Raw genomic sequence first — 19,474 nt, forward strand, 5'->3', positions numbered from 1 at the left:
AATGGGAAGATTATGTCTCTAATAATGCCCAGCACTTAGATAATCCCCTCTTATTTTGGGATGCTGCTAAATCGGTCCTTCGAGGACATATTTTAGCTTATACTTGTACAAGGATACGTAGAGCAAATAAAGCTATTATTGTAATGGAACGTGCATTGCAAGTTGCTAAACGTATTGTCACAACCCTAGCCTTAAAGCTAAGCTTGTTCCAGGCAAGTCTTCTCCTAACCCTAGCCTTATCATAAAAAGGGCTAACCAATGTGACAGGGCAAACTCTAGTTCACAGCTAGGAGCAGAGTTTCAATTGAGACACCAAGTTCCTGAGCCCTGGCTCTGACCAGGAAGCAGGCTCCGAGGACTGGGCTCCTGACTCAGCCCTAGGACAGGACGTTGAAATGCCAGAGGCAGCTTCTGTCCCTGAAGCCAGCCAAACCTCCAGCCCTGAACCCATGGAGTTTATGGAGACTGCCATGGAACATGGAGATACATTTATGGATGAAAGTTAAGTGCAATAACTTTACTTTTTTCTACATTGGGAATGTTGGTGATTTTTGTGTTTTGGAATGCCTGCAAGCACCGGTTTAGAGCCAAGTGAGCAGTGCTGAGCTCACAGTCGCCAGGGTGCCTGTTTCTGTGGGACATTGAAGCAAGATTGATTTTGTTGGGCAATTTTTGAGTTTTGCCTTTTTGCGGTTTGTTTGGGACTTGCATTTGCTGACTGAGTGAAGGAACAGTAGCGGGGAAAATCCACCAACCATCCCTGGGTTGGGTTTGTGGGGGCAATTTTTGGCAAGCTGTCTAAAAGCTCATTTCAGGTGGATTCAGCTACTCCCTTCCCCCACCAGTGTGCTTAGCTGGTTGGGGCAGGCCAGTTATAAACCAGGCCTCTGCAACATTGCTCTCAAGCCTAGGAGCAACCTTTTGAAAGCCTGTTGAATCTGGACAATTAGGATAGCTGTATGTTGTTTTCTTTACCTGCTCAGATATTGGGACTACTAGAACTGAGCTATTAAGTACTGTACGGGACACTTACCTGTTTGTACTTGGCAAAAAGGCGAGGGCTATATTTTGAAAGCCCAGGTTTATTTTTTCTTGTTTCTTTGAAGTGGACAATCTAACCACGGAGAAAGTGTTTCATTGCCAATAAAGTGAGACACCATTTGATGAAAGAACTTAATTAATCCTGACCAATTAATTATTTTCTTATTTTTAGCCAGCAGGACCTTCAACTTATTTTGAAGGCACGTATAAGTGGGCCCTAAGTCAAAACCCGGCACCGGCAACGCCACAGTATCTATATGGCGAAACCCTCAGAGGCTACCAAAGAAAAGTACTTAACCACACAGGCTACTCTTAACACCCTGCTTCATTCTAAGATGCAACGGTGGGCCTCTTATCGTAAATATCATTTTCAAAGATATGGTAATAAACCAGGTAAATTGCTGGCTAGAATGGTGGATCTGCATAAAGGTAGGAAGCCTATATAAGCTATACGTTCTTCTGGGAGCCCAAGAATTATTATTAGTCATGTATGACTAATTGGTCTATAGTTTGTCTCCTTGTTATTTTTAAATTTTTCATGTACAACGCTTTGTACCTTCGGATAAGCGTTTTATCAAAAACTTGAATAAACTTGAAACTAAAGATGCATCTTTTTATAGAATCTTTCGGAAATTAGACATCGGATGTTCACTCGTTTGTATTGTTAATCTCTGTGAACCGCATAGAACTTAATGGTATTTGCAGTGTACAAGTGAGTTTTTATGTTATGTTACCCTTCAGAAAGCACAATAGCTATGAGTATTTCACGCTAACACAAAACCACTTGTCTGCATTGATACCTCCCTGAAAGCAGCTGTTTTCTAAAATGACATTCACATGCCACTGGTGTACAGATCCACCAGCCCTCATGCCTCACATCCACTACCACACTTACTTTCAGTGTAAAATTCAGCAAACTTTCCAAGGTAGGAGCTGAGGGAGCCTGGGAAATATTTGCTGGGGTCATCCATGTAGCAGTGGTGGGAGATGGTCCAGCAGCCAGGAGACAAAACCAAGACCTTCACTCCTGATTCTTTCTGCAGCCCCAAGGACAGATCTTCCATTACCTAAAGGTTAAAAGAAATACCACCATATTTGTGTAATTTGGTACAGAAGTCTGAAACAATTAGTCCTATGTCCTTCCCCCACTCAAAAAAACCCTCCCAATAACATAAAAATACAGTCCAGGGCAATAAATAATTGAGTCAAAAGACTTGCATCTGTTTCCCGTTTTATGCAGTTGCCTCCTATAAGGAAGATGACGACGAGCAATTTTGTCTATGCCTCTCTGCACTAAAGAGTTGCACAGGGACAGAAATCAAACACGTCCCCATCTGTTCCCATAAACTTTAAAAGTAGTTATTTCATTTAATTATGCCACTGAATTAAAGGCTCTGGTAGAGACCCATTTACAAATAAGCAAAGACACTTTATTAATTTGGAAATATTAATTGGGAAGAATACATACTTTGTAAATGGGTTTCTACCAGAGCCTCTAATGTAAATATAAAATAGAAATACTCCAGCTGATGAGGACCCCCAAGTTATGTCAGCTGAGGACTTCCTCTGAATGTGACCAGGGGTCCCTTTTACCAAGCTTGGCAGGCATCAGTAGCGTTCCCGAGTCACAGATGCTGGCATCTCAGTGGCTCAGGGATGCTGCCAGCGACTGTTGCGCTTGGTGGAGGAGAGTTCTGGCCATCTCTGGAGGAGGTCCTCTGCTGGTGATGCTTGGGGATCCCCACCAGCCACAGCAAGGGTCAGCAAGTACTTCAACACTGTAGAAATAAAACCAGTAATGCATTTCCTTTTCTTTTGAACACAATACAAAGACATCTGCTATATTTCCCAAAGCTAACATATTTTACTCAATAAATTCCTTTTTAACCTGTTGTTGTCTGGAGATTTATTTTTCCATCGAGTAGGTCCCAGTTTCTCTTTTTTCTGTTTTCTCATCTTCTGCAAATTCTTCTGTTGCTATCCATTGGCTCCTCCTTCCTCCCATTGTACAGCATCCTCCCTCCCTTCTGTCCTGGATCCATCGCCCTCTTTTTTCCCTTCCCACTACTGGACAGCATTTCTTCCTCCTCCACCCCCCTCATTGTCCAGCATCTCTTTCTCTCATTCCCTCCCTTGCTGCAAAGGGAGCTGGGAGAGAGGTCCCAGGGTGCATCTCTCCCATTCCCTCTACTGCTACATCCAACATTTTTCCCTCTCTCATCCCTTGGACAATGTGCAGCATCTTTCATCCCTGCCCACCAGCTCTATGCCTAACATTTCTCCTTCTATCATCCCTCTCCAGCACCATGCCACATCTCTCCCTCCATCACTATGTCCAACATTCCTCCCTCTTGCATCCCTTTCAATCTGTCCCCCGCTGCCATAACATTTCTCCCCCATTCATCCATACCTCACTCCTCTATGCCCCAAAATTCTCCTTTCTTCCATTCCCCATGTGCACCTTCTCTTTCCCTCCCATTCACAACCCCATGTCCATCAATTCATCTCCCCACCTCAGCATCTCTTTCCCTCCCTCTTTTCTGTATCCCGAGTTTGTGCCCCCTCCCTCTCCTTCCTTCCTTCCAGCCTTTGTCTGAAATTCATGCCCCTCCCATGTCCCAACACGCTACCTCCTTTGTCCCAAGTTCATGCCCCCTCTCTCTCCCTTCTGTGGCCCAAGTACTTACACTTCTGTCCCACAAGTGTGTACCAGACAGAGCCTCCAGGTGGACCACTTCCTTCCTGCCTTACTTGCCACTTCGCAGGGCTATGGGTGGCGGTTCCTGCATAGCTGACACGGAAGCCTTCTCTCTGATGTTGGAGGGAAAACTTCAGGGTCAGCTGCAGGCAGGGAGCACTGAATGTAGCTTTGTGGAGGGCAGGAAGAAGACACTAGTGAGGTAACATTTATGGAAGCCCCTTCAGGTGCCTCCATCCCCGGGATCCCTCGCAGGTTCCTCGGGATTCTCGCTGGCCCCGTTCCCCTGCAGCTGCACTGCTTCTTAGCCTATATCCTCAGACCTGCTGTTCCCTTTTATTTACCTCTCTTCCCCTTTCCTTCATACTATTTTCTACTGCGTTACCTCCTCACCTGATTGTCCATCTGATCTTCAGTCATCTCCTTTTTCTCCATGTCAAGCAGTCTTTTATCCAGCTGCTGCAGTTGGAACAAGTGAAATTCTTGCTGTAGTTCTTCTGACTCGCTCAAATTTTTTAACATCTGCTGTGGGAAGCGGTTGGGAAAGCAAAGGCCAATCTTATCAATGACAGCACTCTCCAGCCAGACATTTCCCTGCATCAAGAGACGGTCTCCCAGATAATACCTGAAACACAAAGCATCATGGGAGAGAACAAACACTACCCTCTCCACTCAGATCTCCCCCCCCAGGTAATATTTATTTATTTAGTTAGTTCGTTTTATATCCTGTCCTCCCCAACAAGCTCAGAACAGGTTACAAGGTTGATATATATAATGCAAAGACAAACAGTACAGTTTGATCATCTTAGGTTAACATATATAGAGAATCAAGTTTAGCATACGATTTGATCACACCTGAAACAGAAAGCATTGTGAGCAAGATAAACATCACCCTCTCCATTCAGACCCTGCTTGGATCAGGAGATACTTCCTATTTCAGGTATCATGTGAAATGATTATGAGGGAGACAAGCACTAGACGTTCCTCTGAATAAGACCCACAAAATCAAGGACAAATCAATTTATCAAACTGGCCAGATAAAGTCTATCAATAGTGGAATAGCTGAGGATGAGATTGGGCTAGGCGGGTACTAAGTTCTTACCTGTAAAAATGTTCAAAGGTGTTAGCTAGTTCCAGGCCGGAGAGAAACAACACAGATTGCAGAAAGTGCTGCAGCTGTCTTAGTGTCTCCATGTTGGAGTTCTCCTTCCAACTGTCCTGGATTCGCTGATCAATGTACCGAGCAAACTGTTCACTGACCTACAGAGAAGCATACACAATGACCTAGTGAAAATAAGTACACACCTACGAATGAAGAAGCCAAGAGAAGAGTCAGATTTCAAAGCTAGGGAACCCCTTCTAATTTCTTCTTGGCACACTTCTTCACACTCAAGCCCTCTGGTGTGCAATTAGGGATAGGCTGTGGTTGGTGACAAGGTGTTCATTTGGCACATGCCACTCACTCCTAAGCCAAGGTGTGATGGAGACTTGGTTTTTATCTATTACTTCTATTTTCATTTTAGAGGTTTGCTTTTAATCCTTGTTTTTATTTCAAATTGTAGACTTGTTGGATATGCAGGATATAAATTTTTTAAATAAATTTACACAATACTATACTGCTATAAACTGTAAAGCAGACTAATAATAGTATAGAATAGGAACAGGTGTTATCCTGGGAGGGCAGGCCGATATTCTCACATGTGAGGTGACGTCATTCACGGAGCCCTGGTACGGACAGTGAAAAGTGTAATATCACTGGTCTGACCCAGCAGCGGCAATTCTTATGTTCTTATGTCATGTTTCTAAGAGGTTCCAGCAGGCTTTGTGATAGTCAGTCCACATTTGGATTTATTTTTGCTTTGTTTATGTTTATTAAAATTTGTACTTATTATAAGAGGGAATTATAATGGCAAAATAAAGGTGATACTGAAAATACTGCTTTGATTAGTCACCCATCAGCAATCTATAAATCTCTTTGTATATAAAAAATGACCACACAAAATATGATAAGTGCTTAATAGTGAACGCTCAGACCCACAACTATATCCCAGAGAAGCTGTGTAAAGAGACCATCATTGCTTGTTCACAGTCACCCACCATTACTATATAACCTAAGTTCTAACGACATCCACAGCTCCTAAAAAAGGAACAAAAACGACTTATCTTAGTAAGGTGGTACTGTAGTCTTTACAGCTACTCCGGGTACATTCTTAATCACCACTGCTGCACAAAATGCATGTTCACCGACCCCCCAACCCAGGTTTCACCGGTTGCCAGAGTGTGCTGTGTGCTGGAGGAAGGAAGTTGTTTGTCCCGTACCCCTCCTGATGAAGCCAACTTTGGTTTGTCAACAACACGGTGTACAAAATAGATAAAAACAAGATTTTGTTTTCCCACAATATGAAGCAACATTCAAGTGGATGGCGGAACAGTTACAAGCCCTGGATCAACAGCGGAAGCAGCAACAGCAGCCACTGATGCAGCTGATCGAGGCCCAGACAAGAGTTGTTGGGTAACTGGACACTGAGGTGGGACAGGGAAATGGAGGATCTGGACAAAAGGATTGGCCTTAATAAAGCTAGGTTCAGAGGCGAATCCAGTTGCACCTGTGGCTTGGCCCGCTAACCAATGGGCTATTCGATTAGCTCCCTATTTGATAGGTGAAGCCCAAGCGGCCTATCAGGCGTTAGAAAACACTAAGGCTCTGGACAACTGAGAAGCACAGCTGCCATACAAGATAGCCCCCTGGTGACAGTCCTAGTCTATCACAAGAAATTTAGAAACAGGAGTTTCCAAAGTGGATAATGGCTAAGACTCCAGCAACAAACCGCCCTAGAGCTGGTCAACCAAGTGGTATTGGAGCAGTTCTTAAAAGCAATGCCACCTCCGGTATGAGTGTGGGTCTCCAGGTAGAGCTAGCTGGCTCTCAAGAAGGGGTACTATGTGAAGGGTGGATGATATTATTTACATGTATATATCTATGAGGAATACTGAAGAGCTTTTATGAGGTGAGGAAGGTTATTACTCACATGTGTGGCTGTCAAGAAAGAGAGCTGCAGAAGGCCCCCAGAAAACCCCTGACGCAGAGCCAAAACAAATGCTGTCTGCTGTCCAAAGAGCTCCTCCATGGCATTTTTCAGGCTTAGGTAAATGTTCCGGTAACGCTCTACAAAGTCTGAAGAATTCCATGATGATTCCAAGAATCTCTTCACCTGGTCCAAAGGATACAGAATTTGTTAGAATGGAAGCAATGAAGTTGCTATCTACCAATAAAGAAGGGAAATGCGTTACTCCCGGATATTCAATGCTGGGCCACATCTGGGGACTGGCACTAAATATCACCAACTACCTCTTAACCATAAAAAGAGAGGACTGTGGCCTTGTGGTAGAGCTGCTGCTTCAGCACCCTGAAGTTGTGGGATCGATCCCTCCACTGCTTCTTGATCCTTATAGGTACCTGTATAGACTGTCACTTAACTGCAGGGGTTCATTGCTCTCCCATATATATTGGGAACAAAATTGTCTACTATGGGCATTAAATTCTGCAGTTATGTCGATGACATTACGGCTCTTTTGTCATTGGATTCAGTACCATCAAACAATATCAGATTGATTCAGTGGTTTTTTTGTTTTTTTTTTTTAATTCTTTATTCATTTTACATCTTATAAGTGTATCATAAAATAACATTTGAACTTATACAATATCACTTGATTCTCTATCAATTTAACTTAAATCATAATTTTTAAATCCTCCCTCCCAACCCTACTAATTCATATGTAGTACATATATCATATAATATATTATATATTCTGTCCTATTAATATAATCATTTAATATCAAATCAGAAATCCCACTCCCCTACTTTGCAATTATACCTATTAGGGAAAAATGATAATCCAATAATTACTCATTACAATATTCTATTAATGGCCTCCAAACCTCCTGAAAGTTATTAAAATTACTTTTCTGCAAGGCTAACATTCTTTCTATCTTGTACATATGACATAATGAATTCCACCAAAAACTATAATTTATTCTATTCCAATTTTTCCAATTAAATGTAATCTGCTGAATGGCAACTCCTGTCATAATAAGTAATAGCTTATTATTCTTTGCAGAAATTTGAATTTTCTTCCTCATTGAAATTCCAAATAATATAGTATCATAGGATAGAGCCACAGGATTTTCCAACAAACAATTTATTTGGCCCAAATAGATTTCTAAAAAGCCAAAACGAATGGACAATAGAACAATAAATGATCTAAAGTCCCCGCTTCGAGATGACAATGCCAACATCTATTAAACTTAGAGCTATCTAATTTTTGTAAACGAACAGGGGTCCAGAAAGCTCGGTGCAACAGAAAAAACCAAGTTTGTCTCATAGATGCCGACATTGTACAACTCATCCTCCAAGACCAAATTCGTGGCCATTGAGATGCAGTAATTTGATGCTTAATCTCAATGCTCCAAATGTCTCTAAGACCAGTTTTTGATTTTTAATTCATAAATCCAGATATCAATTTATACCACTGTGCGGCCTGGTGTCCCAGGAAGTCTACCTGAAAGCATAAGAATTCCAAACTATACTGATTATTTAAATTTTTCCATTCAGGGAACCCTGCCTGAATGGCCTGCTTCAGTTGCAACCATCTATAACTTTGTGATTTATTAAGACCAAATTTATGTTGCAACTGTGAAAAATCAAGCAGTTTACCATTAGAAATAACATCGTCCAAAGTTCTTATACCTGCCATAACCCGATACTTTCAGATGACCTTAAATCCACCTATTTGAATCTTGGAGTTAAGCCATATAGTTTGATTTGTTGATTTATGTATAGGAACAGGTGTTAAATTATTCACAAATCTCAAAGTTTTCCATGTATCAACTAACACTCTGTTTTCTTTATATATCCTAGGCATTTTGATACTAAGAACATGGTTTAATTGCAGAGGAAAAATGAGTTGCCATTCCAACCACAACAGTCTGGAATATTATCAATGGGCTCTGGGAGGACCCAATACATACCTTGGCACAAAATATAGGCTTGATGATACCTATAAAAATTGGGAAAATATACCTCCCTTCCATAATTGACTTTGCAAAGACACTAAAGCAAATCTAGCAATTTTACCAAGCCAAACAAAATTTGTAAGAATACTATTTAACTTTTTATAAAAGGACCCCTGAAAAAAAACTGGTATCATACCCATTTGGTAACAAACCACAGGCAGTATCATCATTTTAATTGTTTGGATTCTCCCCCACCAAGATAAATGTAAAGGATTCCATTGCTCACACATTTCTGTTACCTTCTTTGATAAAGCTTTTTCATTTACTTTCATTGTGTCTTCCAGTGTATTTTTTATCCAAATTCCTAAGTATTTTATTCCATTTTCCTTCCATATAAAGGAAAATGAGTCAAACAAACCTTTTGTACAATGTACATTGAGTGAAAGAACTTCAGATTTATTCCAATTAATCTTATATCTGGAGAACTTTCTAAATTTCTCTATTAATTCAAGCAAGCATGGAATGGTTGTTTCAGGGTTTCTCAAATGAAGCAAAATGTCATCTGCATATGCAGAGACCTTATATTCCCGTTCTGAATAAGGAATATCCTGTATCACCTTTGTCTGTTGAATAGCTAATAACAAGGGTTCTAATACAATATCAAAAAGCAAGAGACAAGGGACATCCTTGCCTAACCCCCCTCTGCAAACAAAACCTTTCTAAAAAATTATTATTAATATATAATCTAGTAGTCGGGGAGCTATACAAGGATTGAATCATCTGTATAAAACCTGCTCCTATACCAAACCATTCCATAGCTTGGTACATGAAGGTCCATTCCACCCGATCAAATGCCTTCTCTGCATCCAAGGAAACAGAAAAAGCTGGATCTTTCATATCTTTTGTTAAATATAACAATTGAAAAGCCAATCTGGTATTATTAGAAGAATGTCTCTGAGCAACAAATCCAGTTTGGTGCATACCAATAATATAAGGGAGAGCCTTTGCTAAGCGCAAAGACAAAAGTTTATCCAAAAGTTTGCCATCTACATTAATTAAAGAAATAGGCCTGTAATTTGAAACCAAGTGGGATCTTTATTTGGCTTTGGCAAAACTATAGTTAAAGATTATGCCATAGTGCCTGTAATACAACCTTTATTTAGTTGAGTCTGATATAAATTTAACAAATATGGTAATAGGGTAATTTTAAATGATTTTAAAAATTCCACCGTAAAACCATCACCACCTGGAGCGGATCCAACTCTAAGGGACTTCAACGCTGTTTGCAATTCTTTTAATGATATAGGCTCTTCAAGACCTTCTTTTATATGTTCAGGAATTTTAGGTCCCTCTAACAATTTTAAAAACTCTAAACCATCTTTTTCTTTATCCGAATAAGGCTCAGAAGAATAAAGAGCTTTATAAAATTTTAAAAATTGTTTTAAAATAGGTTCAATTTGAGTATAAGTATCACCTTTCTCATCTTTAATGGCAATTATTTTTGATTTTCTTTTTTTTTGCTTTAAGATAGTTTGCCAATAATCTTCCCGTCTTATTTGAATTTCCATAATACAAAGTGCGAGGTTATAAAATTTGCGGACGATACCAAACTGTGCGGCAGAGTTAGGACCAGGGAGGAGTGTGAGGACCTACAAAGAGACCTGGACAAGCTGGAAGACTGGGCAAACAAATGGCAAATGCGCTTTAACGTGGACAAATGCAAGGTCATGCATATAGGGAAAAAGAACCCGTTGTTCAACTACAAATTGGGGGGGGGGGGGTATTGTTGGGAGACAGCAGACTTGAGAGAGACTTGGGTGTGCTGGTGGATGCATCACTGAAGCGATCTGCACAGTGCGCAGCAGCCTCGAAAAAAGCCAATAGGATGCTTGGCATCATAAAGAAGGGCATAACAACCAGAACACGGGAAGTCATCATGCCATTGTATTGAGCGATGGTGCGTCCACATCTGGAATACTGCGTTCAGTATTGGTCGCCGCACCTCAAGAAGGACATGGCGGTACTTGAGAGAGTCCAAAGGAGAGCAACGAAAATGGTAAAAGGGCTGGAACACTGCCCATACGACGAGAGGTTGGATAGGCTGGGGCTCTTCTCTCTGGAGAAAAGGAGGCTCAGGGGAGATATGATAGAGACCTTCAAGATCATGAGGGGCATAGAGAGGGTGGATAGGGACAGATTCTTCAGACTGAAGGGGACAGCAAATACGAGGGGGCATTCGGAGAAACTGAAGGGAGATAGGTTCAAAACAAACGCAAGGAAGTTTTTTTTCACCCAAAGGGTTGTGGACACTTGGAATGCGCTACCGGAGGAAGTGATCAGGCAGAGTACGGTACAGGGATTCAAACAGGGATTGGACGGATTCCTGAAGGATAAAGGGGTCATGGGATACTGAGGGAGGAGCTGGGATGTAACACAAGTATAGAAAGCTAACCAGGTAATGAGTATAGAAACCAAACCAGGTCGTGCATGTGCAAGACCGGAGGGTTAGGACTTCGATAGGAAGACAGGACTTAAATGAGAAACCAAGGTGGCAAGGGAGCCCCTTCTGGTGATACAGACAGGTCGTGACCTGTTTGGGCCGCCGCGGGAGCGGACTGCTGGGCAGGATGGACCTGTGGTCTGACCCGGCGGAGGCACTGCTTATGTTCTTAAAGCTTGTTGAGAAAATAAATCATTCCTTACCAATTTGGAAGAAAGCTCATTATATTTACATTTAGCTTTTAAAAGATCCTGGAATGTAGAATATTCCCAATTATCAATCAATTTCCTTTCCAAAAATTTAATTTCTTGCTCCAGATTAGTAAATTGTTTTTTGACCTGTTTCCTAATATGTGCCAAAAAAGAAATAATTTGACCTCTCATGGTTACCTTAAAAGCATCCCATAAAATTTCTATAGAGATTTCATCAGTGGCATTAATTTGGAAATATTCATTCATTTTTATATGAAAATCTTCACAAAAATTTGGATCTGCAAGCACTGTATTATTAAATCTCCATACAGGTCTACAATTGTTTTTATCTCCTATTTTAAGTTCAATCCACATCCCTCCATGATCAGATAAAATAATTGGGTCTATGGAGGCTTGTTATCTGTTGTACTAGTTGGTTTGAAACAAAAATGTAATCTATTCTTGAAAATGATTTGTAAACATGGGAACAAAAAGAAAATTCCCATCCATCAAAATGAAGTACAGTGGTGCCTCGCATAACGGACGCCTCGCACAGCGAACGCTGCGCACAACGAACTTTATGTCTTGATCCGTACAACGAACTTCGTTTCACACAACGAAGTCGCCCGAGCTGCATCCTTCCGCGCAGGCACTGCGCTTAACTGCCCTCTCTCCGCCTGGTTCCCTCTTGCCCCCCCGACTCCCCGACACGATCGGGGCAAGAGGGAGCTCAAGCCCTCTTGCCCCCCCCCCCGACTCCCCGACACGATCGGGGCAAGAGGGAGCTCAAGCCCTCTTGCCCCCCCGACTCCCCGACACGATCGGGGCAAGAGGGAGCTCAAGCCCTCTTGCCCCCCCCGACTCCCCGACACGATCGGGGCAAGAGGGAGCTCAAGCCCTCTTGCCCCCCCGACTCCCCGACACGATCGGGGCAAAAGGGAGCCCAAGCCCTCTTGCCCCGCCGATTCCCCAACTCCCCGACAATATCGGGCCAGGAGGGAGCCCAAGTCCTCCTGGCCACGGCGACCCCCTAACCCCACCCTGCACTACATTACGGGCAGGAGGGATCCCAGGCCCTCCTGCCCTCGACGCAAACGCCCCCCCCCCCCAACGACCGCCCCCCCCCCAAGAACCTCCGACCGACCCCCAGACGACCCGCGACCCCCCTGGCCGACCCCCACGACACCCCCACCCCCCTTCCCCGTACCTTTCTGTAGTTGGCCGGACAGACGGGAGCCAAACCCGCCTGTCCGGCAGGCAGCCATCGACGGAATGAGGCCGGATTGGCCCATCCATCCCAAAGCTCCGCCTACTGGTGGGGCCTAAGGCGCCTGGGCCAATCAGAAGAGGCCCGGGAGCCTTAGGTCCCTCCTGGGGGCGGGGCCTGAGGCACATGGGCCCAACCCGACCATGTGCCTCAGGCCCTGCCCCCAGGAGGGACCTAAGGCTCCCGGGCCTATTCTGATTGGCCCAGGCGCCTTAGGCCCCACCAGTAGGCGGAGCTTTGGGACGGATGGGCCAATCCGGCCTCATTCCGTCGATGGCTGCCTGCCGGACAGGCGGGTTTGGCTCCCGTCTGTCCGGCCAACTACAGAAAGGTACGGGGAAGGGGGTTGGGGGTGTCGTGGGGGTCGGCCAGGGGGGTCGCGGGTCGGCTGGGGGTCGGTCGGAGGTTCTTGGGGGGGGGCGGTCGTTGGGGGGGGGGGGGGTTTGCGTCGAGGGCAGGAGGGCCTGGGATCCCTCCTGCCCGTAATGTAGTGCAGGGTGGGGTTAGGGGGTCGCCGTGGCCAGGAGGACTTGGGCTCCCTCCTGGCCCGATATTGTCGGGGAGTTGGGGAATCGGCGGGGCAAGAGGGCTTGGGCTCCCTTTTGCCCCGATCGTGTCGGGGAGTCGGGGGGGCAAGAGGGCTTGAGCTCCCTTTTGCCCCGATCGTGTCGGGGAGTCGGGGGGGCAAGAGGGCTTGAGCTCCCTCTTGCCCCGATCGTGTCGGGGAGTCGGGGGGGCAAGAGGGCTTGAGCTCCCTCTTGCCCCGATCGTGTCGGGGAGTCGGGGGGGGGCAAGAGGGCTTGAGCTCCCTCTTGCCCCGATCGTGTCGGGGGTGCCAGGGACTACACGGAGTCACCCACCGTACCACCCGATTCGGGTAAGCGCAGGTATCGGTGGGTGGCTTATTTGCGGGGGGGTGCCTTATTTTACATTTTTTTCTAAAAAGGGGGGGCTGTCTTATTTGATGGCCCTGCCTTATCATCGGGGAAACACGGTAGAAAAAAAAAAAAAAAGAACAGTTAAGTCCCAGTTTTTGCCGCTGAGACTCTGCCCTCTCACTGTAAAATTAGACTCTACTTAGTCTGTCTTTAAATTTAAAAAATGTGTGTTGTTTTAAAAAACAATTATGTTTTTAGATGTATCTAAATAAAAATAATAACCAAAAATTTATCTTTTTTTATGTCATCTTAGCATATTTTATGCTACAGAACGAATTATTTTTTTTAACATGTATTGTTATGGGAAAACGCGTTTCACACAACGAACGTTTCACATAACAAACTTGCTCCTGGAACGGATTAAGTTCGTTGTGTGAGGCACCACTGTATTCGCCATATATCTTTCAAATCACAAGAATTTACAAAATTATCTAAACCCAATGATTTCATAATTTTACTAGGCTTTTTTATCCAACAAAGGATCCATAACAGCATTAAAATCTCCAGCCACCACTAAGTTAGAGGTAGCCAGTGGTAATACCAGTTGTTGTAGAGATTTAAAAAATTCATTTTGGTTCGAATTTGGGGCATATACATTAAAGAGCGCCACTGCGGTATTTCCCATGCTCATTTCTACATGTACCCATCTTCCTAAACAATCAGAAGCAACTAATTTAAATAAAGCATTACATTTACTATTCACTAAAATAGCTATTCCAGCCTTCTTCCCTATTGCAGGGGCAAAAAAACAATGCTTTACCCAACCTCCCTCTAGTTTTGTAGATTCTATATTAGATAAGTGAGTCTCTTGGATATAACAAATATCAGCATCCTGTTGTTTTAAAAATAATAATGTTTTTTTTCCTTTTAATCGGATGGTTGAGGACATTAACATTTAGGGAATATATTTCAAAATCCATTATACAGTTTATATATACTACTTATAAATATCTTCCCATAATTCAAATTGCAATGAATATACATTAAACAATTACTTTTCCCCATTCTAAGAACTGAAATACCCCCCTTATCCCCCAATTCCTTCCCTCATATCCCCATCCCACCCTTCCCCCCCTAAATTAATAGTGAAAACTTGGAAACGCACATTTGATATCAGGTGAAAAAGAACTCTTCACAGGCTAAATATTTTTTTATTTATAATTATACAGTATAATAAGCCATTAAGTTATATTTTCTAAATCATAAATTATATATTCTTAAACTAACTTTGATACCAACCCATACATACCCATTAAAAATATTATTGATATTTGTAAACATTTAAATAATAAACACCCTATAAGAATTCATATTATCTAAAAATAAAATATTTTTGTGCATCTTCATAAAGTAACATGTTTAAATAACAGTTATTATTAAATTATATCCATTTCCTGTAATCATGTTTAATAAGATTATTTGTAAAATTAATATAATAATTAGGTGCAACTCTAATATCATTAGACAAATTATAATTAAAAAAAACTCCACAATTTACAACATCCCTTAATACCAATATTTCATCTAATAAAATATTTTGACAAAATGAACTATATATCAATTTATTCCTTCTAAAAAATTATACCACCCCTTTTGAATTTCTCCTAAATTTGCAATATTCTTATATAAGATGACTTTAAATAGTGAAGTAATTAGTATCATGTCTACCCTTATCTCCCTTTAAACATTATTTATATTTTTTATTATTATTTATATTTAACCATGTAATCACATCAATTTAATATTTCTCTAATGAATCATTTAATGAATATGGACTAATTATGAATTCTAACCATCTTAAAATTTCATATAACCCAACTTAAATTCCATTACTCTACTATAATCTTTATCCATACCAAAACTATCATTAATTATATTTATCCTCCACAAGAAAATCACATTTCATACATGTAATATCTCAATATTGAATTATTTCAGCCTATATATTATCATATTTAATTTGAATTAGCCTATAATAAATAAAACTATATTCTTTAATACTAAATTTCTTAAGAAACCAATAAAATATCTTCTAACCCAGTTGATGAACATGCTATATAAGAATCTAAGCAAAAATTTCTCCCATAAAAATACTTCCCCTACGCAAATTTAATTTTAAGCTCCCGGATTAAGAATGTAGGAACATAGTTAAAGTTTTAAAAGTGATGTGACTAGATATTTTTGCTGATACACCCAATATTCTGACAGGATCTATCCGATTCTTCCTTTTATCTTCTAAAGAATCAATCCAAACTTAGAATCTGGAATTACATATTTCTTCAGCTGTTGTAAATATAGTCAATCATCCGTTAAAGAAACCAAAGTATGATGACTCCAAATTACTATTGTTATGTTAGCATCGGGATCTCAGAACTCTGTTTCAGAGGCATTTCTGTTTCTGGCAAATTCAAAAGCTCTCAAATATTGACCCTGCATTCATATCTTATACGCCCATCTTCTTGCAGCTCCTCCCCTTTCAAAACAAGGGAGGAGGTGCCATGCGTCAACGGCAGCACTCATAAGCCACCGCCCCGATCCACACCAGGAGGAGCGACTGGGGAGCGAGCCCACAACATGTGATCCTAGAGTGATACTCGCTCCCGCACCCGCGGAGCAAGGGGCGACTGCATCTGGGGCTCCGGTACTGCACCCCCCACCTCTTCATTCCTTCAGCAGAGCCAGGTATTGGGACAGAGTTGCCTGCGTATGAGCCGCCGCTTTCGCCTAGCTTATGGTAATTGCCAAACACTTAAATATGTTTTGACTGATACCTTGTGGTAAATGGCCTCTATAGTCACACACAGAATATTATTCTAAGATGTTGCCTCTTTCTTCCAGGTTAGTGACGCAATACAATTCCAGACTGCAGTTCCAAATCTGGAATATTCCTTAGTTATTCTATACACCATGACAACCAACTAATTTACATAAATCTTGAGTATTTTTAAAGTGTTCTAAATAGAGTTTCATCTATTAACACTTATATCCAGGACGGTTATAAAAGTTAATTCAAAAAAGATTCCATCTTTCATTCCATTCAGCTTCTTATGTGAATATCCCAACCTTGTTTAAATAAAAACATAAAAATTAGTCAAATAAGTAAATAGAAGTTAAGTAAATAGAAACCATCGGTTGTTCACATGCATCCAAAAAGACCCTTAACTTTTCAGGATCTTCAAAACTCACTGTCTTATTGGCATATGTAACCTTCATTATAGCCGTATCTTGCTCCTATACTTCTCATTTGTGGTCACAATTCTAATAGTTTTTTCCTTTTTTCTGTTGTGACCTTAGCGAAATCCGGCACTATGTGAATTTTTGAATCTTGACATTTCAAGTTTCTATTTTCTTTTGAAAGCCGTATAATTTCCATGACTTGCTGATGCCTTAAAAGTTTAAAATAATTGGACATGGCCCCAGTATTTTAGCTGTTTTCCTTGAAGGGATCCTGTGAGCCCTCCCAATTTTCAATGGATATTTTGCCTTAAGAGGCAGGATCTTCGGGAGAAAGTTTTCAAGGAAGGAGATTGTATCATTTTTTTCAACTCCCTCCGGGAGCTGAATTATTCTTAGATTGTTCCTTTTTCCTCTGTTAATTACATTACATTACATTACATTAGTGATTTCTATTCCGCTTGTGCCTTGCGGTTCTAAGCGGATTACATTAGAAGATGGCTGGTCATTTCCAGGCGATGACAATACACTTATTTGTATACCTTTACAAACTTTGCATACCTAACTTTACATAACTTTTCGTACATAACTTTACATAACTTTACGTGGAGTTACTTTGCGTTACTTTACATTATCCTTACCGTGCTTGCATTACTTGCATTAAGTTTACATAATTTATCTTACATAATTTATCTTACATAACTTTACAAGACTTTACGTAGGGTTACTTTGTGTTATTTTACCTTATTATTCCAGTACATTGCATAACTTACATTACATAATATTACAAAGCATAACCTTATGTTATATTACAAAGCATAACCTTATGTTACATTACATAATATTACAAAGCATAATCTTATGTTACCAAAAAATCGTCTGTTCCTAGGTTGTTATATCTGATTTTTCGGTATTTGGGGAAACAGTGTTTCTGGATATGAACTGGCTTGTCGCCCGTTGCAACTAGATTAGATGTTGCCTATGGGGACGAAATTGCAGTTGGTTGTGAGTTGCAGGAGGTTATGAAGGGTGAGAAGATGAGGGTAGATTATAATATTGGGATGTGTTTTTTGAATAGTATAGTTTTTATATCTTTTCGAAACGCTTTGTAGTCCGTAGTTGTGGTCAGCAGCTTGGATATGATGGGGTCAATTTTCGCGGCCTGTGTAGCAAGTAGGTTGTCATATAGCTTTTTGCGTTTTGTGCCTTTGAGTGAGGGGTAGGTGAATGGGGTCTGGGTTCTCCTTACTCTAGTTGAGAGGTTTCGGATTAGGCGGCTGTTTAGGTAGAGAGGTGCTGTTCCGTTTAGTGCTTTGAATAATAGACAGTATAGTTTGAATTGCGTTCTTGCTTGTATCGGTAGCCAGTGTGAGTCGAGATAGGCATTAGTGATGTGATCGTATTTTCCTAGCGAGTAGATAAGTCTGAGTGCTGTGTTCTGTACTGTCTGTAATTGTTTGGTCATGTAAGCGGGGCAGGGTAGATAAAGGCTGTTGCAGTAGTCTACAAGTCCTAGTACAAGTGATTGGACTAAGATCCTGTATTGTATTTTGTCAAAGAATTTTCTTATTTTTCGCAGGTTGCGCATGGTGTAGAAGGCTTTTTGGATGGTTTTGTTAGTATGAGTCTGCATTGTGCATCTCCTGTCTATCGTTACTCCCAGGATTTTGAGTGCTGGCTGTATTGGGTATGTGATTGCATTTGTCATCAGATCAGTTAAGGTAGGTTCTTTGTCTTTTTCTAGCAGCAGGAATTTGGTTTTATCCGTGTTCAGTTTCAGTTTGTGGTTGGTCATCCATGTTTCTACCGTTTCCAGAGTTTTTTTCAGTCGTCCTGATGAATTGGGGTCTTGGGTATTGAAGGGGAGAAGGATTGTTATGTCGTCTGCGTTGCTGAATGAGACTATATTTAGGGAGTCTAGAGTGGTGCCCAGTGAGGATACGTAGAGGTTGAAAAGTATGGGTGATAATGGAGATCCTTGCGGTACTCCACAGGGGTTTGACCAAGGGTCAGATATGTGGTCTTTTGTCTTTACTTTATAAGTTCTAGTTTTAAGGAAGCCTTGGAACCAGTTGAGTACCAAACCTGAGATCCCTATGGCGTCTAGTATCTGGAGTAGTATGTTGTGATCCACTAGGTCGAAAGCTGCTGAGAGATCTAGTTGGATAAGTAGTATCCTGTTCCCTTTGCTGATGTGTTGGCGGGCTATATCCATTAGAGATACAAGTAGTGTCTCTGTGCTGTGGTTTTTTCTGAATCCTGATTGTGATGGGTGTAGTATGTTGTGGTCTTCTAGGTAGTTGGTGAGGTATTGTGCTACAAGACCTTCTTGTAGTTTGATATATAATGGGATTGAAGCGATGGGTCTGTGGTTGGCTGGATTATTGTTTGGAGCTTTGGGATCTTTCGGTATGGGGGTGATAATAATCTCGCCTAGTTCTGGTGGGAAGTGACCATCTGTGAGCGTGGATTGTAGCCAGTTCATGAGGTTAGCTTTGAACTTGATGGATGCGGTTGTTAGCAGGTACGATGGGCAGCTGTTTAGGTCACAAGAAGTTTTACTATATTTGTTGTATAGTCGAGTCATGTCGTTCCATTGTACTTTGGGGAAGTTAGTCCACGTTCTGTCAGCTACTAAGGCTTCATCTATT

The 19,474-nt window shown here is 41.6% G+C and overlaps 1 protein-coding gene across 1 annotated transcript in view; it reads right to left on the reverse strand.

Moving 5' to 3' along the window:
* Positions 1 to 19,474, reverse strand: part of CUL9 (cullin 9) — a 535,945-nt gene that overhangs the window by 163,965 nt on the left and 352,506 nt on the right. Inside the window, exons 28-31 of the mRNA XM_033937681.1 lie at positions 6,769 to 6,951; positions 4,842 to 4,999; positions 4,133 to 4,364; positions 1,937 to 2,108 (exon numbers count right to left, since the gene is read on the reverse strand). Of these exons, the coding sequence (XP_033793572.1) occupies positions 1,937 to 2,108; positions 4,133 to 4,364; positions 4,842 to 4,999; positions 6,769 to 6,951 (745 nt within the window). The remainder of the gene's footprint in view (positions 1 to 1,936; positions 2,109 to 4,132; positions 4,365 to 4,841; positions 5,000 to 6,768; positions 6,952 to 19,474) is intronic.

The sequence above is a fragment of the Geotrypetes seraphini genome, chromosome 3, assembly GCF_902459505.1.
Source record: "Geotrypetes seraphini chromosome 3, aGeoSer1.1, whole genome shotgun sequence".
Lineage (NCBI taxonomy): Eukaryota > Metazoa > Chordata > Amphibia > Gymnophiona > Dermophiidae > Geotrypetes > Geotrypetes seraphini.